This window comes from Nomia melanderi, chromosome 3, assembly GCF_051020985.1.
Source record: "Nomia melanderi isolate GNS246 chromosome 3, iyNomMela1, whole genome shotgun sequence".
Classification (NCBI taxonomy): Eukaryota; Metazoa; Arthropoda; class Insecta; order Hymenoptera; family Halictidae; genus Nomia; species Nomia melanderi.
Window position 1 is genome coordinate 9019130 of NC_135001.1, and position 17761 is coordinate 9036890.

Here is a 17761-nt window from a genome sequence, read left to right on the forward strand (position 1 = left end):
TCCATTATCTAGATTGCTTTCGAATATCGCTATACTTTTCGATAAGCAAAAGAATGCTCGGATCTGATAAAAAAACAAATGACAAGCAATATAAAAATTCAACGAGCACTAATTTTATGTACGCCGAGCTGTTTGAATTCCTTTGTTTCCCGAGCTAATCAGATAAAAAGAGTTGATGCGCGTGGATCGCGATCTCGCATAACGAGCAATCGAGCAATCGTGCAGTTGCATTCGCCAGCGATGGTAGGTTACGTTCGAGGGCAGGCACGAAAATGAAGCCGAACCGATTAAAAACCTAACCACGATCGGGAGACAGAACCTGCGGTTTCCTGGTGCTCGCGCGTAAATTACACCTGCGTGCAGGTAAAAGTAGACATCCGTGACCTTGTGACCTTGCGACTGTGTCGACGACGACACGTTACCGTTGAAAACGATACTGTAAACAGATGACGGGAGCGCCTTGGCGTCCCTAAGCGAATCTCCTACGGTACCGTCTACGCAGTTTTATGTAACAGGGATTACGAGCGTTCGAAGTGGACGCCCTTGGATCACATAGCGTCGATATGAGAAACTAGTTTTGATCAAGACGCGGCTGACAAAGAATAAAAGGGACAACGAAACTGTACTACATACATGCCTGATCAGTTTGACTCTCACTCGTGCCCGATCGATCGGCACAGTTAATCGTCCGCACAAAGGACGCCAGCTCGAGCGTCGCCACTGTGAAACGTTCATTAAGTTGATGCTCAATTAAAACTTCGCTCAATACCCTATTTCCTTTTTTCGTTCGTAGCAGGGAGGTGGTCGAAGTTTGGTGAAACGAACGTGCACCCAGGATCGGGCGTGACGCAAGTAGACTAGAAAGGAAATGCTGCAAAATGTGCAAAGATTGCACGGCTATCCCCATTTTTGGCAAGCCGAATTGAAGTGAGAGGCTTAGAACTGTTCCGCGAAAATTGAAGTTTACATTTTTATTCGCTTCGTAGCCGACGCGGTCGTCCAGCTTTCACTGCAATAAGAAACTGCGGAAAAGTTGGTCAGAATATCATCTTGTTTTGAATATTGTGCGTTTAATTTTAGTCGCCAAGTGAATTATACGAGAATAGTTCATGTTCGCATTCATAAAGGAAATTCCGATCAAAATTGCAGTTAAGAATCCCCACTAACGTCGCGCGAGTCTCTGGTTTTTGATAAATCGCGTAGCTTGCATCTCGTGCTCGTTCAGAAGAAAAATATGTAGGTCTGTTGGTTAGCATTTGCAGGCCGGCTGCCCGGTTCACCGCTCACTGGATGGTGATTGTTGCTATCATGGAAACTAATACGCCGCAAAATGACACAGGCTCGAAATCTGTGTTCAATCGCGCGTATTCTCGCACAGCGATTTGTAAACACTCGAATGACCCGCATTCTGCGGCTGGCAGAGCAAGTGCAACGACTGCAGTTGCCGGAGGTTGCTGCGTCTGAAGCGGTCCATGCAAATCAATCATAAAATATCTACTTTATTTAGACAAATCATTTCGAAATTTCACATTTCTTCTCTCACTAAACACTAAATGAAAAATATTTTCCAAATTCCTAAATTCCAGATGAAATGTAAGATCTATTTCACGATCGACGAATAGTAAAATCGATTGGAAATAATTGATGTTTAATTTGAACATTTTTATATGATTCTTGCGTTGTAATTATAAGAAAGGAATATCGTATTGTTACTTAATGACATTTTTTTTATTTTTGCAATAAATTTTACATATACCGACCTTACTCAGTCGGTATGCAGATTACAAACTATCCTTCTACGTAGCGCCATCTACGTAGTAAAATCTCGCGCACGTAAAGCCGAACCGCCATTGATTAAACCTGTCAGAGAATCAGCTGATCGGTTATTCACGTACGTGAGATCAGCTGTGCGCAATCATGGACGCGCTCAAGGAAGAAGATTTTGTGATACCACCGGCGAAATACGAATGTAAGTAATTGTACCGCATTATATTGAAAACGAGGCACTGAATCCATGAAAAAGAGGCTAGAATCGCGTTAGAATAATATAATCGGCAGCCGGCGCGCCACAGTACCAGCCTCCATTTTGCCACACGTGTGACTGCAACTCCCAAACTTTTATAGTTGCACTTACGTACGATTCCGCGAAGTAAATAAAAAGGATTCAAGTTCGAATATTTCATTTTCAGATCTGGACCACACTGCGGATGTACAGTAAGTATAGAACTATAAATGCGTACGGGATGAACACCGGTACGTTTTGGAGGTTACTCGCATGGATAACCTAAAACGCTAAATGGAACGAGGAATAATATCGTTCCTATCGAGCAGAATGGAAAAATACGTATCGACGAATCGTGTCGACGTGATTAACCGCTCGTTCTAATAAAAATTCGTGTAATGATCATGACGCATCGTAGGCTGCACGCGTGGGGCGATACTTTGCAAGAAGCTTTCGAGCAATGCGCGGTGGCCATGTTTGGGTACATGACGGATTTAGAGCGGGTTCAAATGACCCAGGTGAATTACATCGAGGCGGAAGGACACGACATGGAGAGCCTTCTTTTCCATTTTCTTGACGAGCTGTTATTTATATTCAGCGCCGAGCCGTTTCTCGTCGCGAAGGTACATTTAATTTTACGAACATTCGAAAAACCGTTACGTGTAAAGCCTCCTCTCCAGATGTTACTGCTCTTAAAAGACACGTGTTTCGCACACGTGTTGATTCACTTGTTCCCCCGTGGACCTAAGTTTTCTGAGTGGTTGCAGCCTTTCCATATCCATCTTGTATTGTCTTTGCTGATAAACCAAAGTCTTTTCTAAGAATGGTCGGTTTGTGTTGTCAGAAAGTCAAGATCACCGAATTCGACCGAGAGAATTACAAGATCACTGCGATGGCTTTAGGGGAGGAGTTCACCATCGGTAAGCACACACAAAACGCCGAGGTAAAAGCCATAACATACTCGGCGATGCAAATACTGGACCGTCCGGAATCAGAACAGCCCCAAGTTTTCGTCATCGTGGACATATAGCTGTTCGTGCCCGAACGGTGTTACGTTTGATTCCTTGGCGTGTCCTTAGAAATTGGCTTGGTTTAATACTTCAAATACAGAAGTGGGGATGACCGTATGGATACGGGAGTAGGCAGGAAGGGAGGGTATACCTCCCTTACGCCCTGCGTAGGGTACGATCCTTTTGTAGTTGCGTAGGGTTCAAATAAATACGTTACGAAGAAAACACCGGGCTCCCTTCTTGCCGACCTATCTCAGGTACATGCCAAGGTATCCTGGAACCCTACGGTTCACGAGATTCACCGCTAACGAACAATTTTCCCCGGCGCCAGTTTTTCCAAGTATTTTTAAATATAAGGATAAGGAATACCTTCTTGTGATTCTATTTATTATATTTAACCCTGGACAGTTGTTCATTGTTTTATATATAAATTATATATATACATATGTATCAAATGTATAATGTATTTCAGATTTGTATATTTTTATAAGTGTACAATAAAAAGATGCGATTTTTATGCTCTTGTCAATAAAACTATTCATCGACCGAGTAACAGGCTGAAAGATAATGAAATTGTTGTACATATGAAATTTCAAAGCAGATGGATCAGCAAGGATTAATCTAGAATATAAACGATCAATTAATCTCGAAGACATTTGTACGTGATGCGAAACGGAAAGAAAAATTAGGCCAACGTTTACACGTGCGAAGTGTACGGCCCTGCGTCCGACACCCCTCCATCGTGAAGGAAGCGGCGACCGCCCGCTCAGTTTCGGGCAAGAAACGACAGGCATCGGGATCCTCCCAATCATCGGAAGTGTGTGTAGCCGAGGAAATAGAATCAAACGGTTACAACAATTACGTAATTCGAGAGTGTGTTTGTAATCCGTTTCCTTTCTGCCCCCTTTCATCCGTGATAAGGCCCACGTTAAAGGGACTCACTGCCAACATCAAGCGTGGACGATTGTTCGGAAAGCGCACACCCCTGACCATGGCGGACTGAAACGGTAATAATCCGGAAAGGACAATATATAAAAACATCGCGGAATGTCAGAAACGTGTGTCCGAACTACCGAATACGATCGTGTCGCGTGAAAGTCGGGGGCATAGGGATTTTTCACCTACACGACTCGGAGCTTGCGTGGCAGTTTCGTGGAAAACTAAGGGGAACAGTTTTGGCGCGTGTGCTCGTTGCATCTGCGGAAACCCACGGCGCCGACTCATGGATCCTTTGTTTTTCTCGTGCGTTCACGGTTCAAATGACTGCAGCCTGTGTAACCGAAAAAGTCCAACGTTCTGTGTTGCCCGCCGACCGTCTAACCCTAAGCCACATAAACAAACATCGTCGTGAAAGTTGAGGAAACGTCGTCTCCTTGGCAGGCCGGGGGAAAGCGAACCGACGGCGTGCCGATTAAAAGGCAAACCTCGTGGGAAACGATCGAAAGGTGGCACGGTCTAGGAACATTTTGGATATATCCGTGATAGCTGGCGGCGCGGTGGTTACGGAGAAAAGCGAAGTGATGGTTTTGGCGCGCGTACTCGACTCCTGTGTGCGACCGGCAGATGGCCGGTGCGCCGGTACGTTATAGGCGCGCGTCCACGAACGCACCGACACATGACAGGCGCCTAAGCACGTACTACCACTGTGACAGAGACTCGTTCAGGAACGTGCCGGAACATTGGTAGAAGGCCACCGACACAGTGACACCGGGCGTGCCGTTGTGAGCGCAGTAGAGCGCACGGACACGCGGTTCGGTGTTACTACTACCGGCACAGGCGGGTCTACTGCCTCGTAGCCCGAGCCAGTTGCCAGCGCGCCAGCCAGAGCCCCGTCCATCCAATCGCCCAGCTCACGAGCCGGCCTCGTGTGCGCGCGCGACACCCCGGACAGAAAAGGTTCGTTTTCCTTGCCGGTGGCTCGACCGATCATGTCGAGGCGGGGCTTATCGTGAACTCTCGAACCTCTACATTCCCCGGAACCTGAAAACACGACGATCGCCCGTACGGCTCGGCCCTTGCACCCGATTATTTTGGGCCCCCAGTCTGCTTGGCTGTCGTTCCTATTGCCGTGATCGGCCCCGCAGAAAATGGACACCGCACCAGTGCGGTAGAGAGACAAAGTGAAACAGAAAGATATATAAGAAAGAGAAAGAAAGTGAGAGCGAAAGAGAGAGAGAGCGAGAGAGAGAAAGACAGGCACACACGTACACTCTAAACACACAGGGAAAGGGAGAGAGAGAGAGAGAAATAAAGGCCACGCAACTACCATCGAGGAGGAGGACGACAACGACGACTACGACGACGACAACGACGACAACGACGACAACCACGGGTATAAGCAGATACATAGGGAGAGAAAAACGTGACAGGGCGAGGGAGTGAATCGTATGTATGGTGTGTACATGATATCCAGGAGAAAAAGCTAAGAGAAACATCGGTGCACGTCGGCCTCGGGAGGACCGGGTTCACTCTCGTCGTCCAGGCCACGTTTATCTGTCCTGTCATCGACAGAGCTCAGTGAAAATCACGTCTAGAAGTATCGACGTTGCGACAACCAACGATCACGGCCACGACGGCGACGTATTTGCCATCGAGGAGGCAAGGATATGCCTCGCTCGTCGGTGCTGTGACACGCGCCGCGCCGTGTGCTGGCTGAACCTCCCGGAAGAGAGCGTGAGCCTCCGTCTCAAAATACTGTGCGGTTTTGTGCCGCACGCTCGAGAGCCAAGTAAGTGAAAAGAAAAAAATACGGTACGCGCGAACCTTGTCCACAACCTTCCTGTTCGAAATTATTTTGTGGCCCATGAGAATACCGGATCGTCTCGAAATACGAGGCGGCAGAGTGCCGAACCCCCCGCCTCTTCCTTCCCTTCCTGCCCAGCTAGACTGTACTAGCCGAGCGTTTCATCGTGGTGCCGCGTACACGCACGCAGCGTGTTCCTTTTCCACGATCGTGGAAAAGGTGGTATGCTCACTGAAGCGCGCCTAGACAGAAAAGAAAAAGGGGACCGTTATTTCGAGCGCGACTGATTCGCCGCGTCGAAAGTCGGCTGGCATCTCTCGCGATCAATCGCGAAAGCGTGCACCGATTCCTACGTTTCCTCATGACCGTGCCGGTAGCACGCCTAACTAGGGATACCTTAGTCCCGGCTTGGCTCTTTAAACGGCTCTGCGCATCGCGTGCGAATCCTATGCTTCTCCGTGTGAGTATATCTCTCTGTCGGGAACCCCGGCTGCTCACTGTATGTGTCCGTGAGTACGCGCGCGCGCACGCACTCGCATAATCGCGCTCCCTCGTTTTGTCCGTTCGCTCGCTCGCTTGTCCGCTCCCGTATGCATGGCCGCTTCGGTGCGTACCGTGTGGATTTCGCGAGTACGCATAGCCGGGCTCGGTGCGATCACCTCTCATTTGTTATTTATTCGGTGACCGGTAACACGTTCGTTCACGCGACATTCGACGAGAAGAAACACGGGCAAAAAACCGACGAACTCATGAGCCTGCTAGCAACGCTAACAGCTGATCGCGGTCACTATGTACGTGTGAGTCAGGGTGGTCGATCTACGCGCGTTTTCCACTTCGCCTATGATAAGAGAAAGGGGCCGATCTGGGTCTTGTCGATAGAGACCCCGCGACCTGTGCGGTTTCTACGAGCGGAAGAGCCGAGGAAAAAAAGGGGGACAGTAAGGTTCGTCGCTAACATCTGGGGCCTGAAGCCTCGTACACACGAGGCATGCCCCGTTTACTCGCAACGAAACCCATCATCCCGAGACACTCGTACCGCATTTTCTGTGCTCTCTTCGCAGCCAGGCACACTTTTCAGATTTTCGATGCTCGATCAACTGTAAAAATGCTCCCGTACAGGGGACAAGGATTTTTATTATTATTATTATTGTTGTGTCTTGTTACTGGACGCTCGGCTCCGTATGATTATACATCGCGTTTATAAAGAGGTTTTACCAATCGATGCCACGCTAGTTTTCCGTCCAACGGCCGTCTGCCCGGCAAGAGTTACACTAGTCGGGTTTTATCTTCGAGATAACATCCTACCAATCAATGCCTCCGCATCGTGCATTGCTCCCAACCTTCGAATGCGCTTTACCGTGCTATTGGCCCCGCGAACCCGTCGAACGCCGGCCGTGTGTACCCGGCCAAACACGCGAAAATGAGACAACCACGCAGTTCGAATGGGAGTTCGCTTCTAAAACTGCTTACAACGCAAGGCTGCTGTAACACGACGATCCTGCGGCGTGCCTCTTTAAACCACACCCGGAACGCTGCCTCGTGCTCTCGAGACGCTTGCTCTTTTTTTCGAAAATTCTCGTGTACGGCCGCACTGTGGGTCTGCTCAGGCGCGTAACCAGCCTTTTGAAAACGGGGGCCTTAGGATCCGTTTCCTCCACTCTTTTTCGCGGACATTTCGTTTTCGTTTCTCTCTTTCCCGAAGGATGAATTCTTACTGCATCATGAAACTTGCACGAAAGTTGGCGATGAATCCGATTACTGGGTAGTTTTCACTTGACAGTGACTTATTTCAAAAATTTCAACGATACGTGTTGCGCTATTGTGTTTTAAGCATCTTTTTTCCCTATAAATTTCGCTTTTTCTTCTCGTAATCGCGTTCATCGTCTTAATTTGAACAGACTGTGAAAGTTGTTTCCACTTTTAATCTTCCTTTTTTGTCTATTCAGTTGTTCTTCGGGTAATCACCTACTGGCATCATATCGTTTTTTTAACAATTGTATAATGCAAAAGAAAAATAAAGAAAATTTCTCTTTCAGTTCATTTTTATTCACTTTATTTCATCGCGTACAGTTATACGCCCATGCTCGAGGACTGACTTCATAGAAATGATACTGTAATTTTCATCGGATGCCCCTTTTTTTTGTGGAATCGTCACCTTGCCGCTTCTTCCACAACTTCCGTTTAGTTATGTATTTTTGTGTGCGATGAAGTTTCGACTGTTTTATAATTTCTCTCTTTTGCTGTCGTATTACGCACAATGTATTGTTCTCATCTACTAGCTGCAGGTCATGAAACACAATGTTACGTTTAATTTGTATTAGCTAGTAACGTAAGTAAATCTGATTGGAAGTACGAACATATTCTACTTTTGAGAATTTATTTATGACTTATTGAAATTGCGTATAAACGTGCTGAATAACAGGAACCATATCTGGTTGATTTAAATTCAGCATTATTATTTCAGTGGTGTGCGAAGCCAATAAAACAAAAAGAATATTTAGTATATCCGAACGTGTTTATGTTACGACCCAATAAATAAAAAAATTACATAGTACCGTATAAGAAAAACATGAATTTCGTATCGTTATTTGAAATCTACTATTTCCACGCGTGCATGTTACGTTGATCGCATAATTTTAAGTTGTTGAATCATGATAACATGTTTGTGTTCGTCGTTTATTTTAATATTAAACTTTGTCACTTTCTCCCTGGAGACACATGTGAAGTTCTTTGGAATTCAAGTTCTATTATTAGGTTCTACCAATGTTATTTGATTCGAGAACAGAAAGGTTCTTCCCTATGCTGTCTGTTCTTTGATATGCATCAAAAAAGTCACTTCTCCTTAAATGTGCTATCTCGACTGAATAAAATTCACTCGGTAATGGTTAGCGTTCAGAAAAAGCCGAGAATGAAGGGACGAAATCGATAGAAATTTTATTTGGATCTGCACCCCTCTCTGTCGATACTTTTCATATACAAATGGTATTTTTGATAAAGCATATTGTTGACAAGGTTATCGAGGTATTAATCTTTTTGTCGAACGTTATGTTTTAACCTCACGCTGTTCCACGTTGATATTTCATTACATAAATAATAAGTGGCTTCATATCAAAGATAATAAACACTTTTTCCCGGTATTATGGAACAGCGTGAAAAATACGTGGCTGCCAGAATGGTGTACACCCATTAACCTTCATGGGTGATATTAGAATGTACACATTTTCTGAAAATATTTGAGAATTCGACATTTCAAGTCGAAATTAGACAAGAAACTGTTATTGTTAAATCTATGATCGTTAAGCTAACGTTAATTTCACGGTGGTTTGAACACATTAATGTGAACAAATAATACATGAAAATTAAATAAATGTTAAATGCATATAATTATTTATTTGATGAAGAATATACTTCATAAAGTGTTATAGGAATGTATCTTTTATTTTGTATCTAATAAAATATTTGATTTCTATTCAAATAATTGACAAACAAAATTGTTTTACATAATCCAAGATTACACTGTTCTAAACATAACATATTCTCTCATTTACAGTATTCCTTAATATTAATAATCTGTACATTAATGTGTTATAATTAATAATTCATATTTTTTCATGTTTATTTTGTACTCTAACTTTCTAGTAGGATGATATAAAAACTTAATTAATTTCTTCAAACTTCAAACAGTTACTAATTTGTAACTGTAAACTTAGTAATTACTATGAGATTATGTCTTTATAATCTTACTCTACGCTTACTCTCATAATTGTTATAGATTCTTGTAAATTAAAAAATGCCTCGAGTAAGGAGACAAGTGGTCTTGGAAGATCCTGCCAGGCCTGTTACACCAGACATGGTAGAGACCAAATTAAGTATGTATGAACTGTAAATTACTTCACATATATAGTCCAATGTGTCCATAGATTTATATGCCGATCTATCACTTTTAGTAAAAACAGAGTTTTTGGACGATGGCTCATTGGACGAAGTACAAGCACAAAAGGTGGCTGAAGAGACACCAAGTCCTCATCTTCAAGATCATCAATATGGACAAACACCTTGTTATCAAGTAACAAGAAAACCCACACAACCACCACCTCGAACTGAAGTAAATAACATTACATTTGCAATGAGAAAATATTTGAACCGTATAACATTTTTCTATTAACCACATGATTAATATTTAACAAGTTTTTTTATATATACTAAAAATTTCACACCCTACTTGAGTTTCTCAAAAATTAACGTTAATTAATTATCTTTGTTTTCATAGCAAATTTCAGTTCAGGCAGTGAAACGAAGACTGAATTTGGAAATGGGAACAACAGGTCCCAGCCAATCTGCCTTTAAGGCCCCTAGAGGTAAACGTAGGAGATCTGGATCGAGTTCTATAACTGGTCACACACCTACCAAAAGTGAGTTTCACTTTCTTTTTATATTGAAATACATTGTTCTGTTTCTGTTAGAGAGGGAGAAATGTTATATTCTTTTTATAGGTAAAACAGTAGAAAGGACACGGTATGATACATCACTGAGCTTACTTACAAAAAAATTCATACACTTAGTAGAAAGCAGTCAGGATGGTGTTGTAGATTTGAATGTAGCATCTGAAAAATTGGAAGTACAGAAACGTCGTATATATGATATTACAAATGTGTTGGAGGGTATAGGAATTCTGGAGAAAAAAAGTAAAAACAATATTCAGTGGAAGTACGTTGTACCTCATTCACTTTGAAGCAAATACAAAAAAAGAGGATTCGTGTAAATAAAAATTAATCGTGATCGTTACATGTTATAGAGGTGGTCAGTTACCAAATGACAGGAACGATATTGCTGATCTCAGACGAGAAGTGGCGGACTTAGAAGCTAAGGAAAACACTTTGGATCGATTAATTCATGGTGCAGACAAAAACCTTAGGGAACTCTGCGCAGACAGACAATACGCTTATGTAACGTATCATGATTTACGTTCTGTTCCAATGTACAAAGACCAGGCTATAATGGCGGTAAAGGCTCCACCAGAAGCAACTCTCCACGTTCCGCAACCTATCAATAATCTTGGTCAACAAAAGGTAATTGTTTCTTTAATCTATTGTGCAAGAAGTAATACTCGTATTAAATATATCGTTATGTAATACTATTAATATTATTACAGCTACAAATGCACATGAGGTCATCTCATGGGGAAATAGAAGTATTCCTCTGTCCTGATGACCCTTCAGTTAAAACGTCTCCCAATCCGGGGTACACGGCGACGCAACCTGTGCCTTCGTCAAAAGAATCCGACATACCTTATCTGCCTCCTGAACTGTTGGCCAATGGAGGAAGTGGGGTTCGGGTAGAACCAGTACCTTCTGTCGAGAGTTCGTTGAATACTCGTTTGTGTACTCCAACTGCATCCACGAGGGACGCGTTGTTATGTGAATCCGATGATTATGGACCAATGGGAGGTGGCAAGTTCCAATTACAGACAGAGGATCAAATTAGCACTCCAGGTAGGATTGCGTATGTCTTTTAAATTAAGGTTAACTCAAATTTATCTCTCACTTTTGATGCTTTCTTTTTTAATGAAAGTTTTAAGAAAACTTTTGAAAAATATTATATACAAATGTAACGTTTCTTTGTATCATGTTAAAATTAATGTTGTTTATTTTTATTTCTTTATTTTCCAAAATTCAATGCATAATATTGTGTGTTTTGCTTTTCTTTGCATGTATGCTTTTGTATATACTACCACATCTTGTTGCAAATTTCGGGCATAAGTGTTGTTATCGCTTCACAATAAGGTGAATATAATAGTTTTAATTAATGGCAAAATTAAAGAGAAATTTATTGAATCATGTATTTGAATAAAAACAAATCGAGTGTATATTCACCTTCTTGTTTTTTGTTTAGGTTTTTTTCCTTTAATTTTTTCATTGTTGTTAATTTATAAGTTGATAGTTTCAACGACGCTTAAAATTTTATATATTTTCCTTTATTTACTAATCTATGCTTCACTTTCAACTGCAATTTTTGTAACGTTTTCTGTTAATCTGTTTGTATCTTTACAATTTTTTGGTTTCTTCGATTTTTAAATAAATGCTTTTCGCACTCCAACTTTTCCTACACTTCCGAAATATTTAAAAAGAAAAAAAACTAAAACGTTTCATTCTTGCACAAGCAAATAAAACATGTTGTAGATGACAATAAATCTACAACTTCAGTACCATAATTTTACAAGCTTGAAAGAAACGTGATGCATGCTAATAAGGGATCCATATCTTTTTGTAGAAAGCAAACTTTTCGAAAGAAAGATAGCAAGAGCCGATTTCCATCAACTGTTCCATGATATTATTGGCTCCAGCTACCTTTCTCTCAATGTCCTCTGCCTTTTCAACAATGGAGGATAGCCGTGCCCTGATGGAGCTCTGGCTGTGACTTGTGTGTTACAACAATTAAAATCACATCACAGGCAGAGTTCTAGTTAGGTGACGGTTTCAAACAACAAAGCTCGTATCGCGTGAAGGTACGTTTTAATGACAAAATGATTATTATCTTATTTGTGCTCCTCTTTTCTAGTGAAACTGTGCTGCTATTTATGCACACTTACTTTCTGCTTCTATGAAAAACACCTTTATGCTTTGTGCTTTAATTCTACGTAGCATTTAGATTTTACTTCAGTATTATAGAACTGTTTCTAATAAAATGACTTTGCAATCTAATCAACTGTTATCTATTTACTCGTACATTATTTATATTTCAACATAGATGCCAATACAGTCCAGTCAAAAGATTATCCTATCGAATACTATTCTTTTTTCAGTTTACTAAGAGTATATAGTTTCAGATTTTCAAATATTCAGATTTTTTTGAATAGCTTAGAGAGCAGAGTATAGGTGGAGTCTGAGAGCAAGGGGTGGTTGTAAGCACAGGACAAGCCCAGCATTTTCTCTCTCTCTTTTGTTGCAGATCTAAATCTTCTCGATTTCGGAGAACACCTGCTGCCCCTGGAACCGCCTCTCTCAGAAAACGACTATTCGTTCTCGTTAGGCACGGAGGAAGGGCTTTCGGATCTCTTTGATTTCACATTCTAGAAATATCATCCTCACCGTCGTCATCGTGACAGTACATTTGCCTATTCGGGCTATCACTCTGAGTTCGCCTCCCTAGTATTCGAATGGCTAGAAACAATTTTGTTAATTCGTGTGATCGGCACCTTCACAAATCACAATTGGCGATTTTCAGTTGCTCGTTATTCGTTTCTGTTTTTTTTTCAATTTTTTTCCTTTTTAAATAACGAGAACCGTATCGAGAGAGCATTGTTTAGAGACGCCTTGGGACTGTTTGTTCGTTAGGATGGCGGAGAAACAAAAGGGAAAACGGGGAATTCATATCGACGATGTCGCATGAACCGAATGAAAACACATACCACACACTTACACGCGAATCAAACATGCAACAATTGTAAAAAAAAAGCAAAAAATCGCTGCGAACCGGCTGTAGTAAAATTGATTTTGCCTGTTGAGTTCCGTTCGAGGACAACCCGCGAATGTGTAAATACGAAGTATAGATAGAACTTTATGATTCGTAACGGTTCGCGTAACGATGTAATACCGAGACAGTATTTTGTCGAGGATGTCTCGCGCCGAGGCGTTTTTTTTTTCTTTTTTTTTTTTTAATCACAGATTCGTTGATCAGGTGGACGCGACGTTCGAAAGAAAGTGAAAAAAGGGTCATTAGCGCATGGTATCGTGGCGGTCGCTTCTCCTTTTTATTTTACCTTATTTTATTTTATTTCATTTTATTGTAGTTCTTTTTTTTTCATTTTGTCGAAAATTCGACTCTCTGCGGATGGGAAAGGTCGGTGCCGCGAGAAGCAGAGGGTAAAACATATCACATGGAACTGTGGACGCGGTGCTCTCGAGTACTTCCGGGCTTGATACGGACGTGGCCGATATTGAGTTTCTCGAATACGTTGTGAAACTGTCTGGCGGAGCGAAGCCATTTTTCTGTGCAATATGTAATAATATTGTAAATGAAGTAAGAGATAAAAACGAAAGCAAGGGAGAGAGAGAGAGAGAGAGAGAGAGAGAGAGAGAGAGAGAGAGAGAGAGAGAGAGAGAGAGAGAGAGAGAGAATGGGGGGGGGGGGGTATGATATGTATTTGGAACTTCAAAGAGAGGAGAGACTGGACTCTTGTCGATGAGAAAACTGCGATCGGTTTTCTTTTGTCGTTAAATATCGAATTGTAAAAAAACGAAAGAAAGAAAGAATGAAAAAAGGAAAGAAAAGAAGAATTAATAGAACCAGTAGTGCACGCGGAAAATCATTCATCAGAAAAGTCCCTCCCAGTGTAATGTTTCTATCGACGTGATAATTACAAGAAGGGAAGCACGGAGACGGGAAACGTTCTAGTTCCGGGCGGTCGGTCTTTTCTTATCACTGGGACTGAATTCTTTTTTCTAAATCGTGTTTAAGACCGGCGTCCGGGGTGGAACGGAAATTTACGCGTTATAAAAATTTATTGAACTCGGTCGAATGCGTAGCAAGCTTATCAATGACTCGTGTTGCAAATAATGGAGGAGAGTGGGTGGATGTAAGAGAGATTGAGAGAATGAGAGAGAGAGTGAGTGAGTGAGTAAGAATGAGAGTGAGAGTGAAATAGTAGAAAGCAAAAAGTAAACGGCATGAAGGCATAGTTTTTATTCTATATACTTTTGTAATTGGTCGAGTTTTCCGAGATAAAAGTGGGGAATACTTGTGGCTCGACAGATGTGCACGGAGTAATTAATTAATTATATAATTAATTAATAATAATAATAATAATAATAATAATAATAATAACAGTTCATCCCTTGACACGGATGAAGATAGAGTTGATCAATTTTTGGCAAGTTGTCGTCATCCTACACCGTACCCATATATATGTGTCAGTCTTGCTGCACATCGCGTTGGTTAGCTTCTTCGATGATGTCGCGAAACACGGAGACGAACTCGAGCGTACAAGACAGAGAACAGAAAGGAACGATCTTAGGCTGTATCGTCGCATATAAACGCATATTTAATTCTAATTGTAACGATCAACGTCTAAGATTCATTCAGGATACAGTACTATTCTGGACCTGACCTAAGGGGTTTCGCAACAGAGAATTTCCGCAGCGGTGTGGCTTTGAACACCGGCCGCGCTAAGAACGGCCGGATGATCTACTTATCTTGACTGACACTGACGTGAATCGAAGTACTGTTTGGTGTTCCTGTGGATGGGGTCGAGGCGACACCGGGCGGAAATTATCTCGATCGGAAATCTCTTAAAGGATGTACCCTAACGTACAACTTAGTGTACGTCCAAAGCCATAGTGCCTACACAATAATGATCACACCCTTCTGCAACTGTAAATAATACAAATATATATACACATACATATATATACACATATATATATGAATATATATGAATATATATGTGAATATATATGAATATATATGAATATATATATACAAGTAAGAACGTGACGACCCCTATGGAAAAAAAGAGAGAAAGGAAGAGCGAGAGAGAGAGAGAGAGAGAGAGAGAGAGAGAGAGAGAGAGAGAGAGAGAGAGAGAGAGAGAGAGAGAGAGAGAGAGAGAGAGAGAGAGAGAGAGATGCTGCAGACACCTCATTAACGGTTATCACAAGATATTGATTAGTTAGTTTTAATTATATTTAATATTATTATTGAAGCATTACACGAGAAGAATGTTAGTTTATAAATTCACTTATTATGTATGTATGTATATGTAATAAGTACGTACATTTTATAGTCCTGCGAAGATTGTGCAGAATAACGTCGGCGCGAGTTGTTTCGAGCCGGTCACGTACAAATGAGGATTTACGGACAATTTTCATTCGCGCGAATCATGCGACCGATTTAAACAATCGGCTCATCGCTTTTGTATTTAACGTGCGCAATGTAGATCCAATCGAACGAGCACTGTTCGTCTTCGTGATAGACGAAGCAGTGGGAGATGATTCGAATCGTCTACACGCGTATCTTGTTTATCTTAGATCTCAAATGCGCTTGGTCGTATCGGTATCCTTCTTCTTTTCTTTTCGTTTAAGGATCGCGAACGAAATTATTCTGCACGGTGTTCGCGCCACGCCTATCTGCAAATCGAGAGGATTGTACTAGTTTCGTTTCCGTTTTCAATTTACTGGTGGCATCGCGCTTTTTTCATACGCATCGTGCAACGAGAGGGATGGGAGAGAAATAGAGAAAGGACCGAGTGCGTGTAGTACACGTGTGTGTGTGCGTGCGTGAGAGTGGCATAAATGAGAATGATATTAATGATTGTCGAGTGTTAAATGGTCGGTGATCCCGAACGCCGGCACACCAGTGAGAAGTTACGATATTTTCTACCTGAATATTTGCAAGGACCTCGCGAAGTCTGAATACGTTAGGATTTTTAATTATAAATAGTTAATATTGGTACTCTCTCTCTGTTGGCGGAGTGAAGCAACGCATCAAGCGACGACCACGCGAAAAGAGAACAAAAAAAACACACAAAATAATACGCAGAAGAAAGAGAAAGCCTCTACCGGCTTCCCGCCGTTTTCAGGTGTTGTAATATGGGAAATTCGTGGAAAATCGCTTAGGTGAATAAACCGACAGTGATTGAAACAAAATATATTAATTTATTTAACTGCAAAGGAACTTTACGCGCGCTGGAGTGAGCTTTGTATATATGGTGTTATATACGAACATGTGTTGTTACCGAATTTTTCTCCAACCCCCTTCCCCTATCAATAATCATCCTGTCTCTGAACGTTTGATCATCGGCCAGTTGACACCTTCCTTGATGTTCTTTGAGTCTCGTCGTATCTATTATTATCTTTTCCGTTCGGCGGTGCTTTACATTTATAATTTTTCATTGTGTTTATTTCCGCGGTCAAACTCTTTGTTCTTAACCGTCACTGTCGCGTTTTGGTTGCCTGCTAAAGTGCTTGATCACTTTCGATTGTTTGTTTACTCTTTCGTCCTTTGTTGTTTAAACCGTTAAACTCTACTGCGAGACAGTCCACATTCAAATTAATGAATTTATAGATATTCTTTTAAACCCTACAAATAAACGACTGAACAGAATATGTTGGATGCACATATCGTAATGTTCATCGACGCAGGTACACGCTCGGTCCAACCTCTTAAGAAATACGTGCCTTTAATCCCTTCTCCCTCGTGGACTGTGATAATATCGCTCGATACAGTATTGCACATGGTATTCGTTAGCAATTAACCAATCGGTAGAACCCATAAAAGGATGCACTTGCATCTTTATACGACGAATATGCGCTCAAACATTAAACGTCACATGTACCTACAGCTTGTATACACATTAACCCCTTCAGACTCGACACACATTATAATATACACTTTTCTACTGCTTCAGTATCTGACAAAATATTAGAACTATGGCGAATAATCATATGTATACCTTTACTTTGAGCCTATTTCTATCAGGAATGTAGTATACTACCATTATTTTATTAATCAGGTGTGAAGGAGTTAAAACAGGCCAGTTTAATCATCCAGGTAGATTATCCGTTGCAACAGGAATCAAAATGCTGCTTCATACAGTACTTAGTAACATTTTGCTTCATGTTCGAATCTCTTCGATCTTGTTGCTCGTGTAGATCGTCCAGTCTCCTTCTAAAGCTGTTCCAATATGGAGTCTAACGTTGTTGCTAGAACCAACTCGTTTATATAAATTTCATATTAATTTAGTTAACAACACGAAAACTTTACGCGCGCTAAAGTTAGCTTTGTACATAAAGTGTTATATATGCAATATGTCATGCGTGTATCAGAAAGAGAGTGAGAGAGTGAGAGAGGGTGGGAGAGAAGGAGGGAGAGAGAAATATTAATTATGTCATTTGATATGATGATTGTTGTTACCGAATTTTCCTTCAACACAAGGCTTTGCGAGATCTTTTTGTAATAACTTGTCACGATGAGCAGTCCATCATTTCATTTTTAAATCCGACATTCGCG

General features: G+C 41.6%; 2 protein-coding genes across 11 annotated transcripts; both read left to right on the forward strand.

Moving 5' to 3' along the window:
- The first annotated feature begins 1830 nt into the window (after positions 1-1830).
- On the forward strand, positions 1831-3529 carry Archease (protein archease). Its single transcript, XM_031984451.2, has 4 exons — positions 1831-1969; positions 2190-2214; positions 2421-2625; positions 2847-3529. The coding sequence occupies exons 1-4, from the start codon at positions 1918-1920 to the stop codon at positions 3030-3032; spliced, it is 468 nt and encodes a 155-aa protein (XP_031840311.1). The 5' UTR covers positions 1831-1917; the 3' UTR covers positions 3033-3529.
- A 225-nt stretch (positions 3530-3754) lies between these two features.
- LOC116430699 (transcription factor E2F3) lies at positions 3755-16398 on the forward strand. 10 transcript variants are annotated; one of them, XM_031985192.2, is made up of 8 exons: positions 3755-5740; positions 9528-9624; positions 9703-9860; positions 10026-10167; positions 10249-10462; positions 10551-10824; positions 10908-11247; positions 12704-16398. In XM_031985192.2, the coding sequence occupies exons 2-8, from the start codon at positions 9546-9548 to the stop codon at positions 12826-12828; spliced, it is 1332 nt and encodes a 443-aa protein (XP_031841052.1). In that variant the 5' UTR covers positions 3755-5740; positions 9528-9545; the 3' UTR covers positions 12829-16398. The 10 variants fall into 10 exon arrangements, with proteins under 10 accessions (XP_031841052.1, XP_031841042.1, XP_031841113.1 ...); XM_031985182.2 differs by having other exon boundaries at positions 3755-4019; XM_031985253.2 differs by lacking the exon at positions 3755-5740 and adding an exon at positions 6170-6215.
- Positions 16399-17761: the final 1363 nt, after the last annotated feature.